Source organism: Onychostruthus taczanowskii, unplaced genomic scaffold (genome assembly GCF_017590055.1).
Source record: "Onychostruthus taczanowskii isolate IOZ18803 unplaced genomic scaffold, ASM1759005v1 scaffold21, whole genome shotgun sequence".
Classification (NCBI taxonomy): domain Eukaryota; kingdom Metazoa; phylum Chordata; class Aves; order Passeriformes; family Passeridae; genus Onychostruthus; species Onychostruthus taczanowskii.
Window position 1 is genome coordinate 3,383,345 of NW_024499351.1, and position 23,147 is coordinate 3,406,491.

General features: G+C 40.7%; 2 protein-coding genes across 3 annotated transcripts; one reads left to right on the top strand and one right to left on the bottom strand.

The window, feature by feature from the left end:
* FBXO48 (F-box protein 48) lies at nucleotides 1-2,244 on the bottom strand. Its single transcript, XM_041404275.1, has 2 exons — nucleotides 1,813-2,244; nucleotides 1-481 (listed from the first exon to the last, which is right to left on the bottom strand). Exons 1-2 carry the CDS (start codon nucleotides 2,080-2,082, stop codon nucleotides 320-322), a joined length of 432 nt encoding a protein of 143 aa, XP_041260209.1. The 5' UTR covers nucleotides 2,083-2,244; the 3' UTR covers nucleotides 1-319.
* Nucleotides 2,244-22,458, top strand: APLF (aprataxin and PNKP like factor). 2 transcript variants are annotated; one of them, XM_041404273.1, is made up of 9 exons: nucleotides 2,244-2,388; nucleotides 3,773-3,915; nucleotides 4,582-4,708; nucleotides 7,062-7,240; nucleotides 9,921-10,309; nucleotides 15,482-15,607; nucleotides 16,820-16,866; nucleotides 17,825-17,863; nucleotides 22,013-22,458. In XM_041404273.1, the coding sequence occupies exons 2-9, from the start codon at nucleotides 3,823-3,825 to the stop codon at nucleotides 22,216-22,218; spliced, it is 1,206 nt and encodes a 401-aa protein (XP_041260207.1). In that variant the 5' UTR covers nucleotides 2,244-2,388; nucleotides 3,773-3,822; the 3' UTR covers nucleotides 22,219-22,458. The 2 variants fall into 2 exon arrangements, with proteins under 2 accessions (XP_041260207.1, XP_041260206.1); XM_041404272.1 differs by having other exon boundaries at nucleotides 2,264-3,052.
* The last annotated feature ends 689 nt before the right edge of the window (nucleotides 22,459-23,147 follow it).

Genomic DNA, 23,147 nt, shown 5'->3' on the forward strand with positions numbered 1-23,147 from the left:
GTTGGTTTTTTTTTTTTTTTAATATAAAAATCATATCTTCCAAAACAAAAAGTGCAAACTGAAATTATAATCAGCATATTTTTGACAGTGCAGTAGAACATTAAATTTATAAATATAAATTACAACAAAATATTTAGTTGCCTTTAGAATTTTACATAAAATTAATACAGTAAAATGCAAATTTAAAAATACAGACAAATTTTTTTTATAAGTTTTCACCATAAATTCATAACGAGCTCAAAATCAGTTTCACAACTGCTGAACAGTGTGTCTGCTATTGGTAAAATTTGTCTGAGTTGCAAGAATCAGCACTGGTTTATCATCTCTCAAGTTCTGCTTCCAAGATTTCTCCCCACGTGTCGACATCCATTGGATACATGCTTTTCTCTGGCAAACTGAATTGTGAAGGAATGTTGCTGTATTTCCCACTAAGCCATTCTTGCTTCACTTTGCTTTTCCAGTAGTTTCTCAACAATGTAATCTGGTGGAAAAACATATAGTCAGATCTCAGAAAGGAACCAATTTAAACTGCATTCAATATAACAAGTTTACACTAGAGGAGTAGTGCTAGAAAAGGGATTTGGAATGTGCTTTTGGATACCTAGACTTTAAATCCAGGAAGGTGAAATGCTGCCGAGAAGCAGAACATGTTCTACTTCCAACTTTTCTGTTCCAGCCTCAGTTCTTTGGTGGTCAAGACGAAAAACCCAAACCAGGAATTTGTCTTACTCCTTAAAAAAGGCGCCTTCCACTTTCTATTTAGGTTGTGACCTTTCCTTTGTTGGGAGACTGGCTGGGTTCTTCTCTTCTGCCAGCCTTTAAGGGCAAGAAAATGTAGACTTGGTGTGTTTGTAGCTTCTATTTCAAATGCCCTCCAGATAAAACAGACAATCAGTGCAGGGAGTTCTGGAAATTGCTGTGCAAGGGTAGCAAGATCTATACACTGAAAGGGTAACCACTATCTGCTCATGTCTGTGTCTCACATTGCAGAAACGTTACTGAAATGTCACAGTCCAGTGGCTGCTTTTGTTTCTTTTGCTGCTGCTTCTCTCTCTTCACCCCTCCAGTGCTCTCAACCACACCAGCTAAACTAAGGTGAGAGATTACCCTATAGCAGGCCCAGAGTAACCTGTGGAACCAGCTACCCGGTCTACCTGGTCAGGTCCTGATCTATCTCAACTTCCAGGCTGGATTCAACAGTGAGAGATCATTCGGCAGGTTCTGGAGCTGAACCTGCTGCAAACTGCTCAGAGCAGTCTGTGTGTGGGGAGATTTTCTAAACAGTTTATAAAAGCTCCTGCTCATTTCCTTTCCTATTCCCCATTTTTTTCCTCCTGAATATGTGTCACTTGAGGTAAATTGAGACAGCACTATCCAGGATGATTTTTCAGGAAGTCATTCCTAACCAGCAGATCTGTTTCCACAAAATAGAACAGGAGAGCACACACTGCCTGTCGGAGTTCTGTTACCCAGTCCCCGCCGGCCCCATCTGCGGGAACTTTGTCCCGTGTCAGGGCTGGTGTATGACGAAGGTCAGCGCTGAGGCTGGGCGGGGCAGCAGGAGGACTTATGCCGAGCCGGACAGGTTGTGTCCTGGGTAGGAAAAGGGACAGCTTTGCTTTATCTCCCAGTGTATTTTACCATATGTCCCTCTGCCGGGATGCGCTAGCGAGCCACGCTGTCACCGCAGCCGATCCCCCACAACCTTGGGATGGGTGCGACAGGCTGATGTCATTTCCTTATATTTTCTATTGGCCCTCAGCATTCTCGTTTATGTCACTGCCGGTGTTCAGCCGCTGGAGGTGGATTTACCTTCCAGGAATAGCCGTTCCCTCGGTCGCAGTCGATCTCCCGCTGGCAGACGGCGCGCACGGCCAGGCAGTGGTGCCGCCACAGCCGCTCGTTGCTCTCGATGACGCGGTGCCAGCCCTTGCACGTCACGGACGCGTGGCACAGGCTCTCGACATCCAGCCCGCTGAAAATCCGGGAGGTGATCTCGGGAGGAAGGGCAGACACGAAGTCACCCAGTCCTCCTCTTCCTCCCTCGGCGCTGTCCCGGCCGGCGGCGCGCTCCGCGTCCATCCCCGCGGCCTCGGAGTGGGGAGGCGTCACTGCGGCCTCTCTGTGTGCGGCCGGCCGCCGCCGGCAGCGCTGCGGGCTGGCTGCCTGCCTGCCGCCATGTCCCCGTCGCCCGCCCGCCGCGGGTGTGCGCGTGGGGCGCTGCTTTTGGGGCGAATCTCCGCAGTTTCGGCACCACGGAGGCGGCGCCGCCGCACGGCCCGGGGAAGCCGCGCGTCACGGGGCGGCCGCGCGTCATCAGGCGGCGGCGGCTCCTGCCGGGCTCGGCACCACCTCCGTCCCTGTCCCGGCGGCTCCGGCAACCCCGAGGTGAGGCCGGGCCGGCCCCGCAGAGCCGCGGGCCCGAGGGAGCGACCCCCGCTCCCGGGGCCCGAGTGGTTCGTGTCCGCAGCCGCGGGGTTCGAGGGGGAGCGCTGCAGCCCCGAGGGTGTAAGGGGCAGGGAAAGCTCGGCTCCAGCGGAGGGCGGCGAGGATGATTGGGAGAGTGGAGCATCTCTCGTAGGAGCAAAGGCTGCGGGAGCTGGGCCTGATTGGCTTCGAGAAGAGACGGCAGAGAGGGGACCTCAGTAATGAGTATAATTATCTAATAGAAGAGTGCCAGAAGGATGGACCAGGCTGTGCCCACTGTTTCAGAACTCTGGAACAGGAGGCAATGGGCAGAAGCTGATGCACAGAAGTTCCCCCTGACTATAAGGAAGAAGTTCTTCACAGCCGTGGCTGTGCATGGAACAGATTGCCGAGAGAGGCTGAGGATTGTCCCTCAGTGAGGGTATTCCAGAACCATCTGGACGTGATCCATGTGTTCTGGGATGACCCTTCTTGAGCAGGGAGCTGGGGCCAGATGACTCCCTGTGGTCCCATTGAACCTCACCCATCCTGGGGTTTGGTGAGCCCCTGCAGAGCTGAATGGCTGGGGGCTGAGCTTAGCCTTTGGTGTTTCTCTTCACAGGGCCACAAAGAGCAAGCTCAGCTGGTCAGCATGCGGTCTCTGCAGTGCAGAAAGTTCTGGAAGGGTTGGCAGAGACTCCCCAGTGCTCTGTGCAGGGAATACTGCAGCAATTATGACTTGTTTTTCCCTGATTATTTGTGCTGGTGAATTAAGTAGTGGAAAGGCAATGTGTTGAAAGAAAAACAATTGCACTTTGGGTGAGCTTTCATAACCTAAAAAGCTTTTTAGATGTTGTGGCTCTGAACTGCGGCTTTTGAAACTAGCACCTGCCTGCAGCCTCAGTGCTGCAGGCTTGTAGCCTGTAGTGAGGACTTGATGAGAAGTGCTTGATTCATTGGGCATCTGATCCTGAAAACTGCATCTTAAAATCATTGCCTGACTTTTAGGATAGGATCAGATTTTGGAGAGTGTGCAGATTTACCATAAAGCAAATTCTAAGATGCAGTTTCGGCTTTCTCAAAGTTTTGTCATGGTAGCAACCAGTGTTAATTAGGTACTTAAGCCCCAAAACACCACAGTTGTGGTCAGCAGTTATTAGAGTCTTTTGTTCAAAACCCTTCAGGTGTGAGGTAAAAGGAAGATGCATTTATTTCCTCTGTAAGGTGATGTTAAGAGGATGTTGACAATCAGTTTCAAACTGCATTTGTTAATGGCAAACATTCAGACAAACGTTTGTGTTTGAGTCAAAAGTGCCTGTTTATATTTGTAGTGTGTGAATAGATCAAACTGATTTTGTTTTGTCAGAAAAACATCAGGAGGCTGATGCAGAAGCACCAACTGTTCATGCTGTTGAGATGTCCTGTATTCCACTGTTAATGGAATGTTCCAGCTCTGAGGTACAGGGAGCTGCAGAAACAAGGAATAATGATGCTACCTCCAGATTTTTGGTGGGTACTTAAGTTTTTAAAGAAGTTTAATATTTGTAAGCATGTATTGAAAGTTAAGGAGGTGTTATGTTCTCTATACAAATGAAATGTCAGCCTTTGCTGTAGTTGAGATCCCTGGGGTGGACTGGCTCAGGAAATTCAAAATGATAGTGTTGTTTTCAGTAAATAGTGAATGTGACTTTGGTGTATTTGCATTGTTTTTACAGAGATTTAGAGTCTGGTTACTTTCTGGAGAAATAAACTGTAGGAATGCAAAAAAGGCTTTTATGTTTGAAGGGGTTTGGGGTTTTTTTTCTTGGACAAGTAGGCTTTTGTTAAACTTGCTCTTTCTGTTATATCTCTGTAGGGAAACTAGAGCAAGGTGGTGGTAAAGCTCTTCTATGAATCTTTAAGTTTGTAGCCTTTTACATATTTATTCTAAAGATCTAAGAAGTTCTGTTTTATTTTGTTTTGTTTTTGCTGAATGAAGGTTCCAATAAATGTTGTTTTTCTGAGTGGGTGGAAACTCAAAAAAAAGTGAAATATTTGAGCAATGGTCCCCATAGAAAAAGTAGGTTGTTACCCAGACTGCTTTTGAAGGGCATAACTGAGTACAAACTGTGGTCTAGTTTCCCCCCCATTCTTCTGTAACTGGATAAAGGCACTGAACAGTAAACGTTCTTTCAGGTTTCTCTTTCTGATGGTAATGAAAGCAAAGAGTCAAAATCTGTTCAAAGAAAGAGAGTGCTTCCATCTTGGATGCTGGAAAGAGATCTGGTGGTGCAGAGGGTTTCCAGGCCTGTTATGACAGGAGGTAGGTTTGCAGTGTGATAATGATTGCATTCCAATATGCATTTCTGTGCTTTGATATAATTTTTTGAATTATAATGGTGGTGGTAGGAAGTATTAATTTTCTACTTCTCTTTCCATGCTCTGTGTGGGACTGACAAAACTTGTGTTGTCTCCTTTGTCATCAGTCCTATGGGAGTGATAGAGCTCTTTTTCATCACTTAATTTTCTTTCTGTTCTTTTTGTTTTTTTGCCAGATAATAAAATTTGTGCAGCTGAGTGTTGGATGTTCAGGGGCCCTTTCCTATAAACTTGCCTACTTTGTATGTAAATTCTAAGTAGTTTCTGTCTCTTTAATTCCTAACATTCTCCACACCTAAGTCACTGATGTTTTGCCCTTCTAAATTTAGATTGTTAATTTCACAGGTTTTAAAGGCAGAAGGGTTTGGGTGGTGTCGCATGTTAGATTTTTAATCAGACTTGGTTATTTAGTCCAAAATTAATTCCTAGGAGGAGCAGTTCATGACAGCTGATAGATTCTTACCAACTTAAGGCTAAACTAGTGTTGCGTTCCCCCCTGTTCTTGTGGGAAAAGAAATTGCTGGATGTATCATGTGCTGCTGCCGCTGCCTATCAGCAGTGGCAGCAGCAGAAGGCTGTGTTCAGTCGCTGTCAGTGGGACACACAAGGTGCCTATGCATTGGTACAAGCTCAAGAAGGCTTTCTAACCTGTCTGCCTTTGGTCCTGGGAGCTTCTAAAACTGCCATTAGACAAACTTTCTATGTGGCATTTATTGCCCGTGTGACTTTTATTGATGGAACAGGAGGGCCAAAGAAGTGATAGGGGGAAAGTATTTCTGTCATTCTCTGTGCTGAACACAGCACACCCCACCCTGTTTGCCCTTCTGTGGGGAGGTGTGAAGTGGTTTGGGTGCAGACTTGAGTTTCCTTTGCTGGTCAGTCCCAGTGTATGAACTGTGGCTGGTGGGTGTGTGTCTGCTCCCCTGTGTGCAGCAGCTCTACTCTAGTGACTCTTTCCAGCTGCTGTTTCTGCTGAGATGCTGTTGTGGATTTGGATCTTAATATCCAAGCAGGACCGCAGGAGTATGTTATGCAGTGTCTGGCCAGTTGCTTCTTCCATCCTGTTGTAAATACAGGTGTCTCTGTGCACTGATGAGGGCAGCTGTGGCTTTAAACACCTCAGTCATGTGCCATCCACCACACTGCCTATGCTTTTCCTCAAAAGCTAGTTTGGAAAAAATTATAAGATGACAAAGAAAATCTGTGTTTCAGTATTTTTTTTTCTTTCATCTCCCTTCTAAATCTAGACTGTTCCCTCCTGCCATATTTATATAAAAATTGCATAGTGTTGAGTCCTGTACTGGTGTGATAGTTTTCTTATGTTTGTGCTTTTGTTTTGTATTTTTGGGGGAGTGGGTTTTTTTTGTCTATTTGTTTGTTTCTCTGCCAGTACTTACAACTTTTGTTATATGTTGGGGTCCGCTGTTATTTGTCTCTGCCCCGACACAGGAAAAGTGGTTCTGGGTGGCCGCAACCTCGAAGGATGAGTCTGGACTCTCAGGTTTTCAATCTTCAATCTTGTTTATTAATTCTTATCTACAAAGCTTTTCTTTCTGCCCAGCCGAGGTCCGCTCAGCAGGACAGTCAAGTGCACTCTCCCCCGCCCACGGGACGGTTGTGTCTTTTATAGTGAAAATTACGTATATCATATTTACCTTTAATTCCCAATACTTTTCACCCTTATAGACAAGTGTACCTTCACCATGAACCAATCCAAAAGTGCCAACATCATCACACAAAATGGAAGACATGAAGAAGAAAGAAGAACACAGGACCACGCCCTGAATCCTCCATCTTGTCTTCATGACCCCCCTGTACCTATTTTTCTAAAATCTATATTTCATCCTGTAAATATACTATTCACACCCAAGAAGCTCTCATTTCCTCACACACCGATTTTTCCACTTTAGATGGATCAAAGTCAAGCCACCAGACACTTTTGGCAACATTCCAAGGTCTCCGAGTCCCCCAAGGGTTCTCTCGGTGACTCTGGACATTCAGAGTGATGTGTTGAGTTTCCACAGTTATATGTGTGAATATAATGTTTATTTCAAAGACTGAATGCTTTGGTTGTGTTGGTGTTGAGATTAGAAGCTGTGTGGGTGAGATGTATCTCAAGGCCTGACTTTGGGGGAACTGGGGATACATGCAAACATTGGAACTGTTTAAAAAATCTTTTTCACAACTGCTGCTGTTTCTCATGCCATTTGCCCAGTGTTCTGCTTTAATGATTTCTATTGTCAGGATTTCACTAAAAAGTTGCATTCCAAAAGTACCCTTTTTCTTTTTTTTTTAAGGTAGTAGAAAGAAAAAAGGCCAAGGAAGGGGAGAAGGTCATACAGAGTCATTAAAATCAGAAGTACATGTACAGCCGAAAAAAATATTAGCTTCTGAAGAAACTACAGAGGATTTTGAAGGTGGAGAGCGAGATCAAGGGAAAAGGAGCTGCCTTTCTATCCCTGTTCCTTCATCTCAGGTAACTTTTTTGGCTCAGGGCAGAACCATGATATTGCAAAAAATGAGTATGTAGTTGGCAATGTCATGTTGAAGGTTGGGTCTACAACGTAACTTTTTGTTCTATGAGTTCTGGTTATGATTTGTTGTTTTGAAATACCAGTCCATTGGTTAGCTCTGTAGCAAGGATCATGGAAGCCTGAGAGATTTGGTTTTCTGCATTTCCTTCAAAGGATCTGGGACTTGGGCCCCAAATGTCCCACAGAAGTACCAGACTGAGAGCTTTGCAGCAAGAGGCAGGAACACGTGGGCCAGAGCACTGCTCTAGGAGTGGCTGGTGGCTTTTTTCTGAGAATCTTTTTGGGTGGGTGATGGTGTGAAACTGATGCAGCGTGACACTGGGCTTTGCCCAGGCTATTGCCATTCTGTTAGGTGAGGGTTTATGGTCGGATGAGGGTGGTGTGTGGCTCAGCAACTGCTGTGTTTCAAAGGAAGGTAGCATGGAGTCTGCTTATACCACCGTCTCAAAATCTGAGTCAAAAAAAGGAAAGGGGAAAAAAAGTAACCTGAAACCCAAAATGATATTTGGCAATGAGTAACAGACCCTTTTGTCCAGCTGGTCATCTCTCTGTGACCTCACAGTACAGCTGCATTTATAGGCAGTTTAATCCTTACTGCAAGTGGTGAAAAGAGAAGGATCATTGCTAAAGTCAAACAAAGCATATTCTGGTGAGAGCAAACTGAGGGTTTCACTGACTTGTTTCCTTTAAGTGAACCACTTGGGAAGGTGTTTTTAATGACTGACATTAAATTTGCCTGGGTGTGTTACAGGATCTGATAAAATACTTAAAATGCTTCTGACACTGAAAATTATTGGGGTTTTGGTTTTAAGGTTAATTGAAACAAACCGTGCATGGAGACCAAGTAGTAGTAGTTGTTTTGGTATAACAGTGGTCCACTGGGTCCATTAATAACAGCTGCTGATCTATTTTCTCTTTGCCAGGTTATAAAATGAGTGACTATATAATGAATTATTCAATTTTGCAATTTGTAAGTAGGAAGCCTTACTTATTTTCACCTAATAATTTCACAAATCATTTTAATTTCAAGTACAGTTTAAGAAATTGCTTTCAGGACTTTGCAGAGAAACTGATGTATTAGGACAAGCTAGAGTAGTAACCATAGAGAGCTCTGAAAGACTGTAATTTGGATATCAGAGCCTAAATCAGGGTTCTGCTGTCTTGTTTAAGGCGATTGAGAAAATGTTCTGTAGGGAAGAAAGCAAAAATATTTGAATTGTTGTGGTTGGCAGCAGCCACCGGAGGCTGTCCCAGTGCTGAGTGCTGGTGGTTTTTGGTTTCCCTGGATCATAGCCTGGTGTGTAACCAGGGAATCAGTGTGAGCCTTCTAGCTCCTTATGTACAATACAGGCAATGAGTGGAAATACGTGGCAGGGAACTCAGAAGTGGTAGTGGCAAATAACAGTAATTTATGCTTTCTTTTGCAAAGGAAGGCTTATTTCTTAAATTGCAGTTGATTGCTGAGCTGTATTTTGGGAGTTGTCTTTGTCTCCTAGTTGAGCCACTAAATATGGTTCTGTCAGGATCATCTGATGTTAAAGCTGACTTTGCCCTTTCTTAATCAAGTTGCTGCTCAAATGTAATTGGGTTTGGATAACATTTTATGAGACTTGCTTGGAAAGGAACAAAATCAAATAGGAAATCACTGGTTGATTTTCAAGCTCTGCAAAACACACCTGTGTAAACTAAGTATAAATTTACTGGAGGAGAAAGATAGATAATAATCTTTAGAAAGCACAGACATTTGCATAGTTCTATGATGTACAAAGTAGTCCAGCCTTGAATGTAATATGCTTCCAGGTAACGTCTCAATTGTCAGGACAGTGTTTTTTCCTCAGCTGTGTATCTCAAATTCTTTTTCTAAAGAAGACATTTCTTATTTTAAATGTACATTTTTTTTTCCAAAATTTAAAATGCAGTTTGTGTCAAAGCTGAAATATTTGCTTAATGGTGTCTGTGACAGACTGTTGTGATTTAGAGTCATGAGCTGAAGCATTTAAGATGTATCAGTGTGGGATTAACCTCAGGGTATGTGTCCTGAGTTCCCATATATCTTCTATATAGATAAATACGTATATACTCCTTGTATCTTGGTGCTTAAATTATTAAGAAGCTCATGAAATTAGTAAGTGATTCCTTAATAATTTAAATTGATTCATGGGCAGGAGTCTACATTCTTCTACAGTCTACTACATCGTCACCTGTATAATTCCCATTAATTTTTTAGGAGCAGTACTTTAAATTGTGAGTTAATTTAAACTGTTCACGACCTGAGGTGGTGAGAGAACAGGTCATGTGAGGGAAATGAAGCTGAGGGAGGAAGCTGTTAGATAAGATTTTCTTTTAAGATGTGTTTTTCTTTTAAGATAAGTTTTTCTCTGTGTGTTTTCTGAACTTGAAGTTTTCATTCAGCAGCTGTGTTTAGCACAAACTTGAGTTTAGGAAGTGGAGTAGAAGATTTTTAAAGTCTAAATCAGATGAACTTTCAAGGTCCTTTCTAACTTGGGCTGTTCTGTGACTGGTTTTGAAAGCAGGGATGATGAGGCACAGTTTTACTTCAAAGCTTTTCATTCTGAGGAGTGTAAATTTTCAGTTTCTCCAAAATGTAACCTTGTTCCACAGAATACATCTGGATTTCCTCTTGAGACTACCATGAGAGAGATGGAAGGAAGTGGCAAGATTGGAACAAAGAACCCTGGAAATTCTCTGGAAAAAAATGATAGGCAGCTGCATGGCAAGTGGTCTAAAAGAGTAGGTCAGATTTCCAGTAAAGACAACAGAACTGAGGAAAGAGAAAACAAAGAGCACGTTGCTGGTTCTACAAGCCAACAAGCTCACTGGGACAGGACTTCACAATATCTTGGTGCCCAGGAAGGGATTCTTGAACCTGATGCAAATCTGGACTACAACACTGAGATTTCTGATTCAGCCAGAAGTGCAGATGCTTCAGAAAGCTCCAGACAGGTACAGCATAAGAGGATACCTTGCAAGTATGGAAGTGGCTGTTACAGGTAAACAAAATTAATACTAGCTTGGTCTAGCTTGGTATTCAGAAATAATGTATTAGCTATGGAAGAGAAAACTGTAAAGTTGTTATAAGCTTTGATTTGGAAAAAAATCTTTTGTTGAACAGGGGTCTGATGAGAAAGAAATAGCAGAACATTAATTTTAGAAGGGTAAAAGGAGAAGCTAGGATGCCTTGCTAACTCTGAATACAGCCCAAACAAGGGATGAAGTACTTGAGCAAACTAAAAGATGAAGTGTTGCAGGAAATAAAAGATAAAGGTCCATTATAAAAGGAAAAGAAATAAAAGACCTGTGTGTATGGTATGAGGTACTAGCAGGGAGAAGAGATGTAAAAGGTTCAAATGGCCAACACAGATCCTGTAGGTTTGTTTTTTTAGCAGATGAGACTTATATGAAAGATTATTGTGTTTATTGAAGTTACTGCCGGCTTTGTGATCTGAATGTTTAAAATACTTATTATTTGTCATCCATACATAATCAAGAATTTCTCTTACTATAACTTGGTGTTTCTGCAGTTTTTTTAAAGCTTTCAGTCACCTCTAAAACCAGAACAAAGCAGACTTAGAACTCGAGGTTAACCCTTATCTGGACAGTCTTTGGAAATACTGCAAGTGAGGAATAACAGGGGTTTTTCCTATTCTTTTCACTCATATTCTTTCAAGATGGAGGTGGTAGAAGATTTGTCATACAAATGTTCCAGAGAAGTTCCAAAATACCAGTGCTGGGTGCCTGGCCTCCTGCTAGTTCTTTCTGCCCAGAAAAGATCTGTGGTGTCCTGTGGTGTTATATTGGAAGGAAGGCTGAAATCTAGAGGTGCTCATAAGTCTAGAAAATGCCCAGTGACCTGTGATCTACAATTAGGAGACAGTTTTGAGCTCTAGATAATCCTATGTACTTCGTAAATACAAAAGACAAGGCTAATCCAGGAAACAGCGCCATCCTATGACTTTTTTTATCTTCCCCCAAGGGGCTTCAGAAATAACAAAAGCAGTGAGTTCGATTAGGAACCAAACAAGCACAAGTGACTGGCTTCCTGTAGGTTTGGTAGGCCTGATGCAGAGATAACTGAATATCAAAATGGTAAAGCTGTTGTGTTGATCCAGTATTGCAAATGCAGCCTCTGGTTTGCTCCAGCTGCTTTGAATTTTGCTGAGACAGGTTTTGCCCTGTGTGGGTATTAAGGAGATTTAATGCTCTGCTATGAAGAAATACTCCTTATCTTTAGTAAGGCAATTCTTAGGTACTGGTAGTAGGGAGTAGGAGTCTGTATGTGCACATTTCTTCCTGGGTCTCTTGATTGTGAAACATTTGGCAACAATACTTTTGGAAAGTATTGCTTTATAAAAAGAAAAGAATGTTCTGAAATAAATAGCAGTCTTACTTTGTCAGAGAAGTTTGTAAATAGAGAGAATCAAAAATGTCAGCTTTGATCTTCAGGAAATATTATGAAACCCAATTTGTTTGCTTGCAGCAAAAGCAATATGCTTTGTAGTCTGTCTTTGTATTTGCTTTTAGTTCAAGGCCCCTAAGTAATGGTTTGTGTGTGGTGGCAAAAGTGTGTTAGAGCAAAGATTAAATGTTAGTTCTAGTTATTTGAGTACATTTCTGTTAGCCTGTAGCAAACATTTAGCAAGTAAATTTGTAACCCATAATTTAGTTTCTTCATTTATGAATTTGAAAACACTGCTTTTGAAAGAGTTAAACTTGATGCACACCTCTTGCCCCAAGGAGTCTGCTTGTCACCTTTGTTCAGTGTCATTTACTGAGGTGGCCAAATTCAAAGGAGCTGCTGTTATCATTAGCAGACAAAGTGCTCTGTGTATGTTGTAGCTGCCTTTATTTGTTGTCGAGGAACTCACCCTCTGAATGCTGTCATGTGTTTTTGTCTGCTGCTTGCTTTTCTGAAGTTAGCAGAATAGGGAATTACAAATCTACCGCCACCACCCTTTTTAAGGGCCATCATAGAAGAGGTATAGTAGACCTGAACTCTTATCTCTGAAACTGGAACTCACAATTTTTCTTCCACTATTCAGTCTTTTTGCTATAGCCTGGTGTGCAGTTCTCTGCTAACTGGGGGTGTGTAAATCTCTCCCAGAACTGTTTGGATTTGTTTGTGGGTTCTTCTAAATACTTTGCTGTTTGTTTGTTTATGAAAATAAGTATTTTTCCTTTCACTCAAAGCTTGCAAATCTGGCAGCTAAACCCCTGCATCTGTCTTTTTTTTTTTTTTTTTTTTTTTTTTTGAGTCCTGTGTCCTATATTTTAATTAAGAATTAAAATACAGAACTTACAAGCTTGTTATGTGCAGTTATGGCATAACTTCAGGCTTGAATTGTATGGCTTTATAAGCAGTGCTGGTAATTCATTACATTTTCACTAGGAGGTTCTTTCAGTAGCTGAAGAAATAAGACCATGAGATGGCAAGGGGTCTTCTGCATGGGATTGTGAGGAGTCAGGGATTCTGAACTGATTAGTTAAATTTGCTTTATAAAAAGTTTTTAAAGTTGCTTTTGATAGCTACACAGATGAATAACTGTCTTAAATATTTTACTGAACAATACTCAAGTTCTGCTTGAGGATGTTTGCATTGATTCTGAAGAAGTTTTAAAGTTTTATTTGCATAGTTTTAGTTCACACACTTTTCTGCATCATGAAGTGTTGAGTACACAAATTTAGAGTTTCTGTGAAAGCAAAGCTGCAGTAACTGTGTCCATATGTTTATATGAGGGCAACAGTAATAAAACTTTCTTATTAAAATAGCCTTTTTTTAAAATGGTTACTTTTCATGCAAGTAAAGCCTAATGATTTTATTTTGATCAAATGAATTAACACATTCCTGTGCACTGAGGCTTTGTTGTGAAAAAATTAACTTTGGAGTGCAGCTTACAGTGTGATAGATGTGCTTCTGTAACTCAAATTTCTTCATGTCTACAAATAAATATAAAAAAACCCCAAACAAAACCTTTAAGGAAGAAGCCTTAGGATTTTTCTGAAAAAAGGGAAGATGTTTGCTTATTAGCTATGCACTTCTCTGCTTCCTTTTAGTTTGTGGGGTATTGTTGCCCTACACATAGAATAAGTATAAATTAGCCAGGTAAAGCTAAAATAAAATAGGATGTTTCTACTGAGCATCTGAGGCAGGACATGTTCAAGAGATAGGACATGTTTGAGGTGCTCCACAGGTAATGTATAATTTGAGGAGCATCATCTAATGGCCCAAGACTCCTGAAGCCTAGTGACAAGGACTTGTACATCACAACTCTTCTGTTGCTCTTCCTTCTTGCTCCCCTACTTCTTTTTCTTCCCCACCCCCCCATCCCTTCAATAATGGCTGTTTAGTGTTGTCCAAGTAGGTCTTGAAGCAACGTTTTAAAAGGAAATGGGTATCTCCTAAAATACAATAAATCTGTTAATTGACAGCTATTAGTCCTTCTTTCCATGGCAACTATTATGCTATATGTATCTTGATGTAGGAATAAGGATTAAAATTAATTCAAAGAACATCAGTTGCTGCTGTATCCCTTTCAGAAGATAAATTGTATTTCATGTGACTGAGAATTCTTGCTATTACTGCAAGTATGTTAGTTCTGTGTATTAAGAAAACAAACTGGCAAATGGCCTCTAAATGATTTGGTTTCATCCCATTTATTTTTAATGGGGAAAGAAGCAGGCAGCCAGTCTGAATTTGTCACAAGAAGTGATGTTTCATGAGAATTTGTTGTGGAATAAAAGACTGCAACCTTGCAATAGTTTCTAGTGAAAGATTATTCAATTATCCTATAGTTTATAGAAGCAACAAAAGACCAGGACAAGAGGCCTATCACCTATGTAAGTAGATGCAAGTTACACTGAGCCTTTGATAAGTGGCTTATGGAAGAGTTTATCTGTAGCTTGCTTGTGGAGTTTCCTCAGTGAAAGATATCTGGCAAATGGAGATTTGAAGAATTAATACTAAATCGCTGGTATTTCTCCAATGCTAAAAGGAGGTCTGAATGGCCAGCAGAGTTCACAGTGTTTAAGTCATCCTTTTGTAAAAGCTGTAACAAATGTTCTTTTGTTATAGTAGTAGTTGAAATGCTAAAATGAATATTGACTCTCCTCTATGAAGTTCAGTAGGGGTACTTGTGAGTTTAAAGGAGTTTCTCTGATCAGTGAGGAAGTTGCTGTGTATGGAGGTGGCTGCACATGTCCTTGACATGTTCCATACCTGCTTCTAAATGCAGCTGTGGCAAGCCTAAGCTAAAGCAGTAACTACTCTGTACCTGAAAGTTGTTATTCCTCCTGCTTGAGGCAGGCAGCTCACTTTTATAATTTGCACAAACACACTAGAGGTTATGTGCTCTGGGAATGATTGAGGTAATCAATAAAGTATTTTGCAGATGTCTTTTGGAAAATAATTTGTTTAAAAATCTCACATTTCTTGCTTCTCAGTATTACACTTGGAAAAAAGTCTACAAGAAATTATAGGGAAAAAGTAGATTTGCTTTTGCTACTACTATGTTGATTTTGATGTAATTTTTTTAGTCTGTTTTGATCTGTCACATGAATTTCTCCTGAAGTGGGAACTTGATTTTCTGTGTTCTTTTTAACTCCATTTACAACAGTTCTAGAAAGAAGACAACTCTTCTTTAAGTGATATTTATGACTGCCTAGTCTTGAGTGGTGTGTGTACAACGCTCTTGCCTAGAAGTGGTAGAAATGTTCTTTCAGTGATGCATAAATCTGTGTTCCTTACATGTTCACCTCTGATTCAAGTGTTGTAGAGCAGGAGGTTGTGGATGATGGTCTTAGGCTGTCCTCACTAACACTGGTGTGACTCAGCTACACATGAAGTTGTTAATGTCTTATGGTGCAACTTCATGTCAGCATGCTAATTTGTAATTCAAATAAAGCCTTTTGTGCATGTGTTGGAGGTCTGAAACTTAATGGGAAATAGGAAAATTCCTGGTTTAACCTCTGTTACAGCAGGTGCTAAGACAAAATTTCTTCTTCTGTTGTCCTGAAAGTAAGGCATACATTCTGCATCAAGTTAAACATTAAAAGCTGCTCTTCATGTAATCACAGAAAAATGAGCTGTCAGTGATTCAGTAACATGTTTTTTATATCCCCTCTTGTGTTGAAATGGGTCGGTTTCAGTGTGTATTTGTCTTTTGCAGGAAGAATCCCATTCACTTCCAGCAGTTCAGTCATCCTAATGATGATGACTATCACAACACGGAGATGGTGGCTCAGGATGACGATGACAGCCGGCCCGAGTGTCCATATGGAACAGCTTGTTATAGGTGAGAAACACGTGCCAAGTGGCTCTTCTTGTTGACAGGTTAAGAATGTTCTCCCCTGCAACTGCAGAAGGACAGTAAAATAATGACTAATCCTTGATGTTTACTTTGGCTGTAGCCTTCCAAAATTTACTGAGGTCAGACTGCTACCCTTAAAGCACCCAAGTCTGTACGTATTTTTAACATTAACACAGTAAAAATCACTATTTTGGTAATCATGTCAGCTGTCAGAGATGAAAACTTGACTTCAAAGAGCCTATTCAATGACCTGGAGATCAACACTGTATCTCTTTTCAACATTCAGTAAATTGTTCTTTTATATAAGCAGTTTATTGGTACATGTTGTTCTTGATCTGTAACTTTTAGTTTAAATTTTCCTAATGTATTTGTTGTGATTTTGTAAAAAAACTATTTTAGTCAGTACTTGACTTAAAGCATAATTGAGGTAACAGCAATAAAATATAGTTTGTGGCTGACTGCTGTTTCTTTTAAGCACTGTTGATTTTCTTCAAAATATTGTTGTATTCCATTGTTTTTCAGTATCTAGGTTTTACATATTTAGCAGACTGAGTAATTATCACAATGGACAAGAAGGTATATTTTGAGGTAATAGCATTTTTATGGGAGCATATTGAAACTGGTGGCTTCTGTTAAAGATTGTTTCTGCACAGAAACATTTTGTCCTGGAAAGTGTGGTTGTCCTAAAAAGCATGGTCTCCATGAAATGCAACAAAATGAGGACAGCTCTTAGGAAAAAGCCTTGGTGATACTCAGCTAATGCAGAAAAAGTGGTCCTCTTAAAAACACCTATGAGATGAATTTTCCTTCTCAGGCTGAGCGTTACAGACTTACATCTGTATTGAAGTTGCCAACATGCTTCTCAGGAGTACAATGGATCTAAACCCCAAACTGGCTCTCCTTCCAGATGAGACAACCTCTGTGTTGCATTAGTTGGTAATTTCTTAATCTGTGTTTCATTCTTTGGAGATAGAGGAAAGGAGGTACCCATGAAAAATTAATAATTCTTTTGATGAAGCAACAGATATAATTAGAAGGGATTTTGTGTTAATTTTGTTGTCCTTATCTGTTGGCTATTAACTGACTGATCTAAATGCTGTGCCTTGAAAATTATCCATAAAATACCAGGGAATTCTGCACTTTTTAAATGTGGAACAAGGTGATGGAATCAAGCTTTTACTGTTTTCTTCTTTGCAGGAAGAACCCCCAGCACAAGCTAGAATACAAGCACAGTGCACCTCCAGGTGAGCCAACTTGTTCAATATTACAGAATCACAGAAAATTCTGAATTGGAAGGGACCCACAAGGACTATCAAGTCCATGTCAGTAAAATGCTTTAATCTCCCTTTAGGGAATAAAGTTGCATTTATAGCTCCCTCTGTATTAGGATTATTTTTTTTCTGGGTTTTTTTTTTAAATCAGAAATTCTCAGGTAAGATAAAATTTTAAAGTATTCTGATGCTCTAAACAAAAGACTGCAACCATATCTGTCATCTTTTTTTGTTGGTTTTTTTTGCCAGTGATTTTCTTACTGTGAGAACTAATTCTTGCATATATGTTCTCTTGAGGCCTGGAGGGAATATAACTAAAACTGAATTTGAGTTCCTAATCTAACACTTTGTAGTCTTTTTATATTCTAGTAACTTGATTTGGTGAAAAAACATAGGGGAATGTGCTGTTTACATTTTGTCTGCTCTTAAAGATACTTCTTGGTTTTATTTTTTTGGGGTGCTTTCTCTTGATTATTGGATTGGAGTTTTTCCACCTGAAATCCCAATGTGATAAACAGTAGTTTAGCGCAGAACACTTAGGAATATGTCAGGATAATGCATTTTACTTTGAAGATTCAGGGCTATGACATTATTAAGAATAAATAGCATTTATGGAAACAGTAATGTAAAATATTTAAATGCCCTAATATATTCCATTTTCCTGCTTAAAAACCCACAGTCAGAATTGATGGCATTTGTCTACAGATGGCAGGGGTAATAATTTTAAGAACAGTTTATCTGGGTAATCTCTTGGGAATGATTCAAGACAAAACCGGTATTTTTGGGGCATTAGAGTAGCTTTTATACCTGTAAGTAGAGCACAACCATTTCAGCATTTGTTTAATTGGTCAGTTTCCTGTTGTAGCAGTTTTAAGAATAACCCTTATGGCAGGGTTCCCTCTGTCCTGACTGACAACTTCCCTTTCTTTAGTAGCTGGAAGAGGAACACGGCAACGAGCTTCAAGCAATGGTGAGTGTATTCTGTAGTTGTGAGTGGGCACAGCAGCCTGGGACACAGTTGGTCTGCTCTGGCTCTTTCAGCATTTAATAGTGCTGGAGATGCTTGATAATACTTAGCTGAGGGGAAAGTAGTCATTATTTTAGTAAAATCTTTCTTGTTTTCTTACAAGTAATAGTCCTTCAGTTGCATTTGTGCCAGTCTTCCTGGATAATCACACCTGTATTTTCCTAGAAGCAGACAAGAAAACAAACATATTTTAAGGAGAGACACATATGGCTAAATGGTGTCTTCCATCTTCACTTCTTACACAGCAGCCATAATAGGATGAAAGGAATCCAGTATTTCATGCACAGCTAGTTAAGGTTGCCTTGTAAGGAGTGATTGCTCCTGCAGCATGGAGATACTCACTCTGACCTTTAAATAACTCCTGGGTGATAATCTGTGTGCATGTGCTGATGAACTTGCTTACTCTTACAGTAAGGTATTGATGTGTCAGGGTTGTTAGGATCAAAGTATAGAAGTTTCTGTATGTTGGGGGTACATAGACTCAAGTTTTAAACATGCTGTCTTGGTTTGAAAAGACAGATTTCTTCTAAGGAAGGCAGGAGCCTCCCTTGAAATGGAAAATATAAATCCTCTCTCTCCGAAATACTATAATTTTGAAATTAAAAGGCTATCAGGCAAAGACATGGGCATAGGAATAACAGATCTTTACTGGGAAAATTAAAAATACAAATGTAGTAGTACAAACAAAGCAAAAACCACTGACAGAGTCAGAACACAACCTGACACCCTGTTGGTCAGGGTGTTGGTAGCAGTCCAGTTGGATGGTGGCTGCAGTCCTCCTGCAGTTACAGCTGTGGTTCTGTTGGAGCAGTGATCCTGTAGAAGGATCACCTTCTTCTGAAGGCCCAGTGATGGTGTAGATGGGCCTGGTCTTCTTCTGGGAATCCAGTGGAGAAAAGGCTGCTTCTCTAGGAATCCAGTGGGAAAAGACTGCCTGTGGTGTTCCAAATCTCTGATTATATCCAGGTAGGAACGCTTGGCTCCTCCTCCTGGGTGGAGCTTCTTGCAATGGGATTATGTCATTTTATCAGTCATGCAGTGAGACTCAGTGACCCATTAACAGAAGATATTTCCCAGAGAGAGGATTGGTTGTGGAACAGATAAAAAAACTTCCCAATTAACAGAAGATAACCGCCCCACCTCTAACAGATAGGAATAGAATACCCACATACCTTACAACCCGGGATACATGCTTAGGTCTGCTTCCAGGATTCTTTTGTGTCTTGTCTTCCAAATGTGAAGCTTCCTATGCTTTCTGAAATTAAGTGAGCTTTAAAGAGCAGTCTGAAAGTCTCATGCTGTGCAGTCTTCACTTTCAGTGGCCAGAGTAAGGCAGGAGGATGTAGAACTGTTGCATTTTGAGTGGGAGTGGGAACTGGCTTGCCTTCTTCGAGATCACCAAAGAGTGGCTGGGAATTTCCTAAAGAAATCTTAAAAATAGATCTGCTTTCTACAGAAAGTAAATAAAAGTGCAAACAGTTGTAGGTAGCTTTCTAGGCAAAGTGTTTTGGCCTCTCTTTCTCTTCTGGGTGAATGCAGGAGGTTGTTTTAAACTTTCCACTGAGAAATTTCTTTGTCATACTGTTTTCTTATCAACTTTGTGTGCACTTTGGCTATCACCAAATACTTGCTGTGCACCAGCATATTCTGAGGCATGTTTGTTACCTGTGAGCTTTAGTGCATCCTGTGATACAAGTACCATCCCCATCGTGATCAGAGGTCCGTGGTAGAAATTTGTGTTGCAGAGTGTTGAGGCATGTACTGAGTGGTGAAGATTTCAGAATGAAGCAGGCTGGGCTGTGTGCCTATCTAAAAGTCCAGATCTGTTCTTGAAGGTTTTAAATTGCATCTGTGCCTCTCATAAGAGCATGTTCCTTACCCAAATAGTAGGGTGCACCCTGCCCCCCTGAGTGTGCAGCTGATGGTCAGGCAGGGGTGACTCTGAAGGAAGAAGGGCTGCTCTTCTAGCATGTAAAACTTGCACACAGAAGTGAAATTCAGTCTGTCAAATTCAACTTCTCTTACTAAGAACGAACTGTGGAAGAATTGATGTTCTGCACGCACAGGAAAGAAGGGAATTAATTTATTAAGTTCTGTTTATATTTACTGTTTTAAAAAAATGTAATGTTTTGTTGACTGGTTTACTTAGCTCTGTGGAGGGCAAAGCTTATTAAAGGTGGTGCTCAGCAAGTTCACACCAGAGGCCATCATACCACATCCTGCAGGGTCAAAAAAACAGTAAGAACTCCATTAACCTTTATTTTGTCATATTTGGCACAGCTGCACCGTTAGACACAGCAGGATTAAATTCCCTACAAATGTATTTAAATTCCACCAGCCAAGAAAAGAGGGGAGCCCCCACATGACAGTTAACATGTTTAGCTTTTAAGTCTAATTGCTGCCAGAATTGCCTGTAGAGAATGTTCTGAAAAATGATCCGAAGAAAATTACTGGGGAATAATTGTAGGGAAGGAATTGAAAAAAAGTCAGAGTTCTGCTGTTGTTAACTTGTAACTACTGAATGACTTCTCTAGGTTGTTGCTGCTGAGATGAATAACACCCTGTAGCCATGGAATATGCAGGATTCTCCTACATACTTTTGTGTAGGTTTTCTAGCAAGTTGATAAGCTCACTTCAAAATAGAATGCTTTGGAAGGAGCAGTCAGCAAGCTTTTTTTTCCCCACATCAAGAAGATACTTCCGTAGAAAGTTTCAAGGTCATCTTTATAGGTAGGCTAATAGAGAAAAGGCAGAACTGAGCTTAATCATCAGCTTTAGGGGCTGCAGGGCTGAATTAAACTACAGTGGAAAGAATTGGAGAGGAAAGGCATAAAAGGAAGTGTTTCACTCACTGCTAAAATAAAAGTGTTGATATATGGGGAGGGAGAACATAGTATGCACTTCTTACATTTGTAAGAAGAATATTAAAGGTATCAGTATTTTGCCAGCATTTCTACTTCTGTTGTAAAATGCCACTCACAGTGCTGTGAAACTGGCAAAGGGCTTTCCTTTGATAAGGAGCTCTTGGGCATATTATTCTCATAACCTTAGTCTGAGAAGGGGGATTTCTTTCTTATTTTATTCAGCATTTTCATTTTGACCCCTCCCCTCCAAGATATACTTAATTCTGCAAGGACTATAGTCTGTGATTCTGCTAAGAAATTCTGCTGGTCATGGGCTAACACAGTGTCCTGGTTTGAGACAAATTGGGAGGAAACATCCTGAAATGAACTTGCCCTCCCAGTTATGGCATGATTAATTTCCTCTGAAGTCTGTTAAACAACAAGCCAGCAAGCATAAAAAGGAAGGTAATTCTGGAACAGGAGCATTCCCACTACAGAAAAGTGTTACTGAAAGAGACTGTGAGGTACTGGTGGTGGTGTTTGTGTCTGGAGCTCTGACCTGAGGTTTCAAGAGTTTGCTGAGAGTTGTTTATGGGTAATTTAAAGAGTTAGGATTTGGGCTGTGGTCTGTAGCTAAAGAAAAAAACCCATATTCGTAGTTTCATATGAAAGCTGGTGACAACTGCTCAACAGATAAATTAGCTAGACCGATATCATTGCGTGGTTATTTCTAGATAAGGTAAGAATGGAAAACTGGGAGGGTGGGAGGCAGAGGAATGAACATGATTTTACTCGGAGATGTGACTTAAGGATAGAATAAGACATAATTGGAATATTAACAGACCATGGCTAGTTATTTAACAGAAGAGGTGTCACAGATGCATTTCTGAAGGAAATGACTTTCAGAAGGGAAACACAGACTATCCAGCATGAAGGCAAGTGGAGAACATAGGAGGTGAGTGATCTAGAAGATTTTCTTCTCTCATGTGAAGCTGTTAGCTTCCAAAGACTAAGAATATAAAGGATGGATGGATGGATGGATGGATGGATGGATGGATGGATGGATGGATGGAGGCAGAAAATCTAGGGTCAGAGTAGCCACCTAGCAATAGAGGCTTAACTGGAAGATAGATGTACTGTTTAGGTGATTCTTTCTTGTGAGGAGAGACACTTTACTATGTGGACTCCGGGAGAGATCTTGTACTCTATATTTATTAGTTATGAATACATGACATTTTTGTCCCTACAGGAAAAAGGGCTGTGAAGAAGGATGGTGTCAATGATGGTGAAGCCAACGACTGTGACCTCAATGACCGTTTTACAGATGAGGAGGAGGAGGAGTGTGAACCTACTGATGAAGACTCGGACTGGGAACCAAGTTCAGAAGAAAAGGATAACGAAGATGTTGACACACTTGTGCAAGAAACACGTAGATTTGTTAGGATCAAAAAATAGCTGCTGAGAACAGCCTTATAGATGTCCAGTGTGGTTGAGTTAAAACATGGTTGTACAAAGGAGAGGAATTGTTTGAAATTTTTTTTGTCCATGATGTAGGCAGTACAGGAAGATAATAATTGGGTGAGAGGATTCTGCAATGCCTTTCTTATCCATGTGTATTATTTGGGGTTTTGGGGCTGGTGTGGTGTTTATTTTATTAAGTTGTGGACCCAGAGGATAAAGCTCTGAAAATTTTCAGTTTTTTCTCTCTTTTTGTTTTTTTGCAATGCCACTGGTATCTTGTATTTTGAAATACAGTTCTAAAGGTTGTTAAAACTTCATCTTCCTGTGCTTGAAAGAAATATTGGTAGGAAAGCCTAAGCCATTTTTATTGTTGAGTTAGTGCACTTTTAAAACTTCATTATTCTGCTTCCATCTTTCCCAGGTGTTGTTTTCTTGGTTCTCTTGAAGTACAGTAGTCAAATACAGGTTTTCTAAATCACTTGAGAACAGGATCTCAATGTATTGATTGGCTCAACAACAAGTGTTATTTGCTCTAATTACAACAGTACCTCTTTCTGTGTACATCACTAAACTGTTTCCAATTCTCAGCATAGTCTTGATGGCTGCATTTTTGCACATTTAAACTTGTAACATACAGTGGGAAAAGCATGTAACTGATTTCTAAAGACATTGTTGGAAGATCTTGCCTTCAGTTTGTTCACCCCTCTGAGCTTCCTGGAAAGTAAGTGAAAAGGTTTTACTATATTTTGGGACAGATGACTGGAGCCCTGTGAATTTGGCACCTTTTTTGGTCAAAGTCCTGAAGTTCAGCAGGAGGAGCATTCTAGTATGGCTTCAAGTAGACATCCAAATGCACACCAGCTGGTTTTATGGACTTTTCAGGAGGACTTTGTGGATGTGCCCTCTACAGCTCCAATGCCCTG

Bases quoted from the DNA above. Each gene is read 5' to 3' on its own strand.
- FBXO48 (XM_041404275.1), bottom strand. From the start codon at position 2,082: ATGGACGCGGAGCGCGCCGCCGGCCGGGACAGCGCCGAGGGAGGAAGA. The intron at 482-1,812 runs GTAAATCCACCT...TTTTTCCACCAG, and splicing joins GGAACGGCTATTCCTGGAAG to ATTACATTGTTGAGAAACTA.
- APLF (XM_041404273.1), top strand. From the start codon at position 3,823: ATGTCCTGTATTCCACTGTTAATGGAATGTTCCAGCTCTGAGGTACAG. The intron at 10,310-15,481 runs GTAAACAAAATT...TGTCTTTTGCAG, and splicing joins TATGGAAGTGGCTGTTACAG to GAAGAATCCCATTCACTTCC. The intron at 16,867-17,824 runs GTGAGCCAACTT...CCCTTTCTTTAG, and splicing joins CAAGCACAGTGCACCTCCAG to TAGCTGGAAGAGGAACACGG.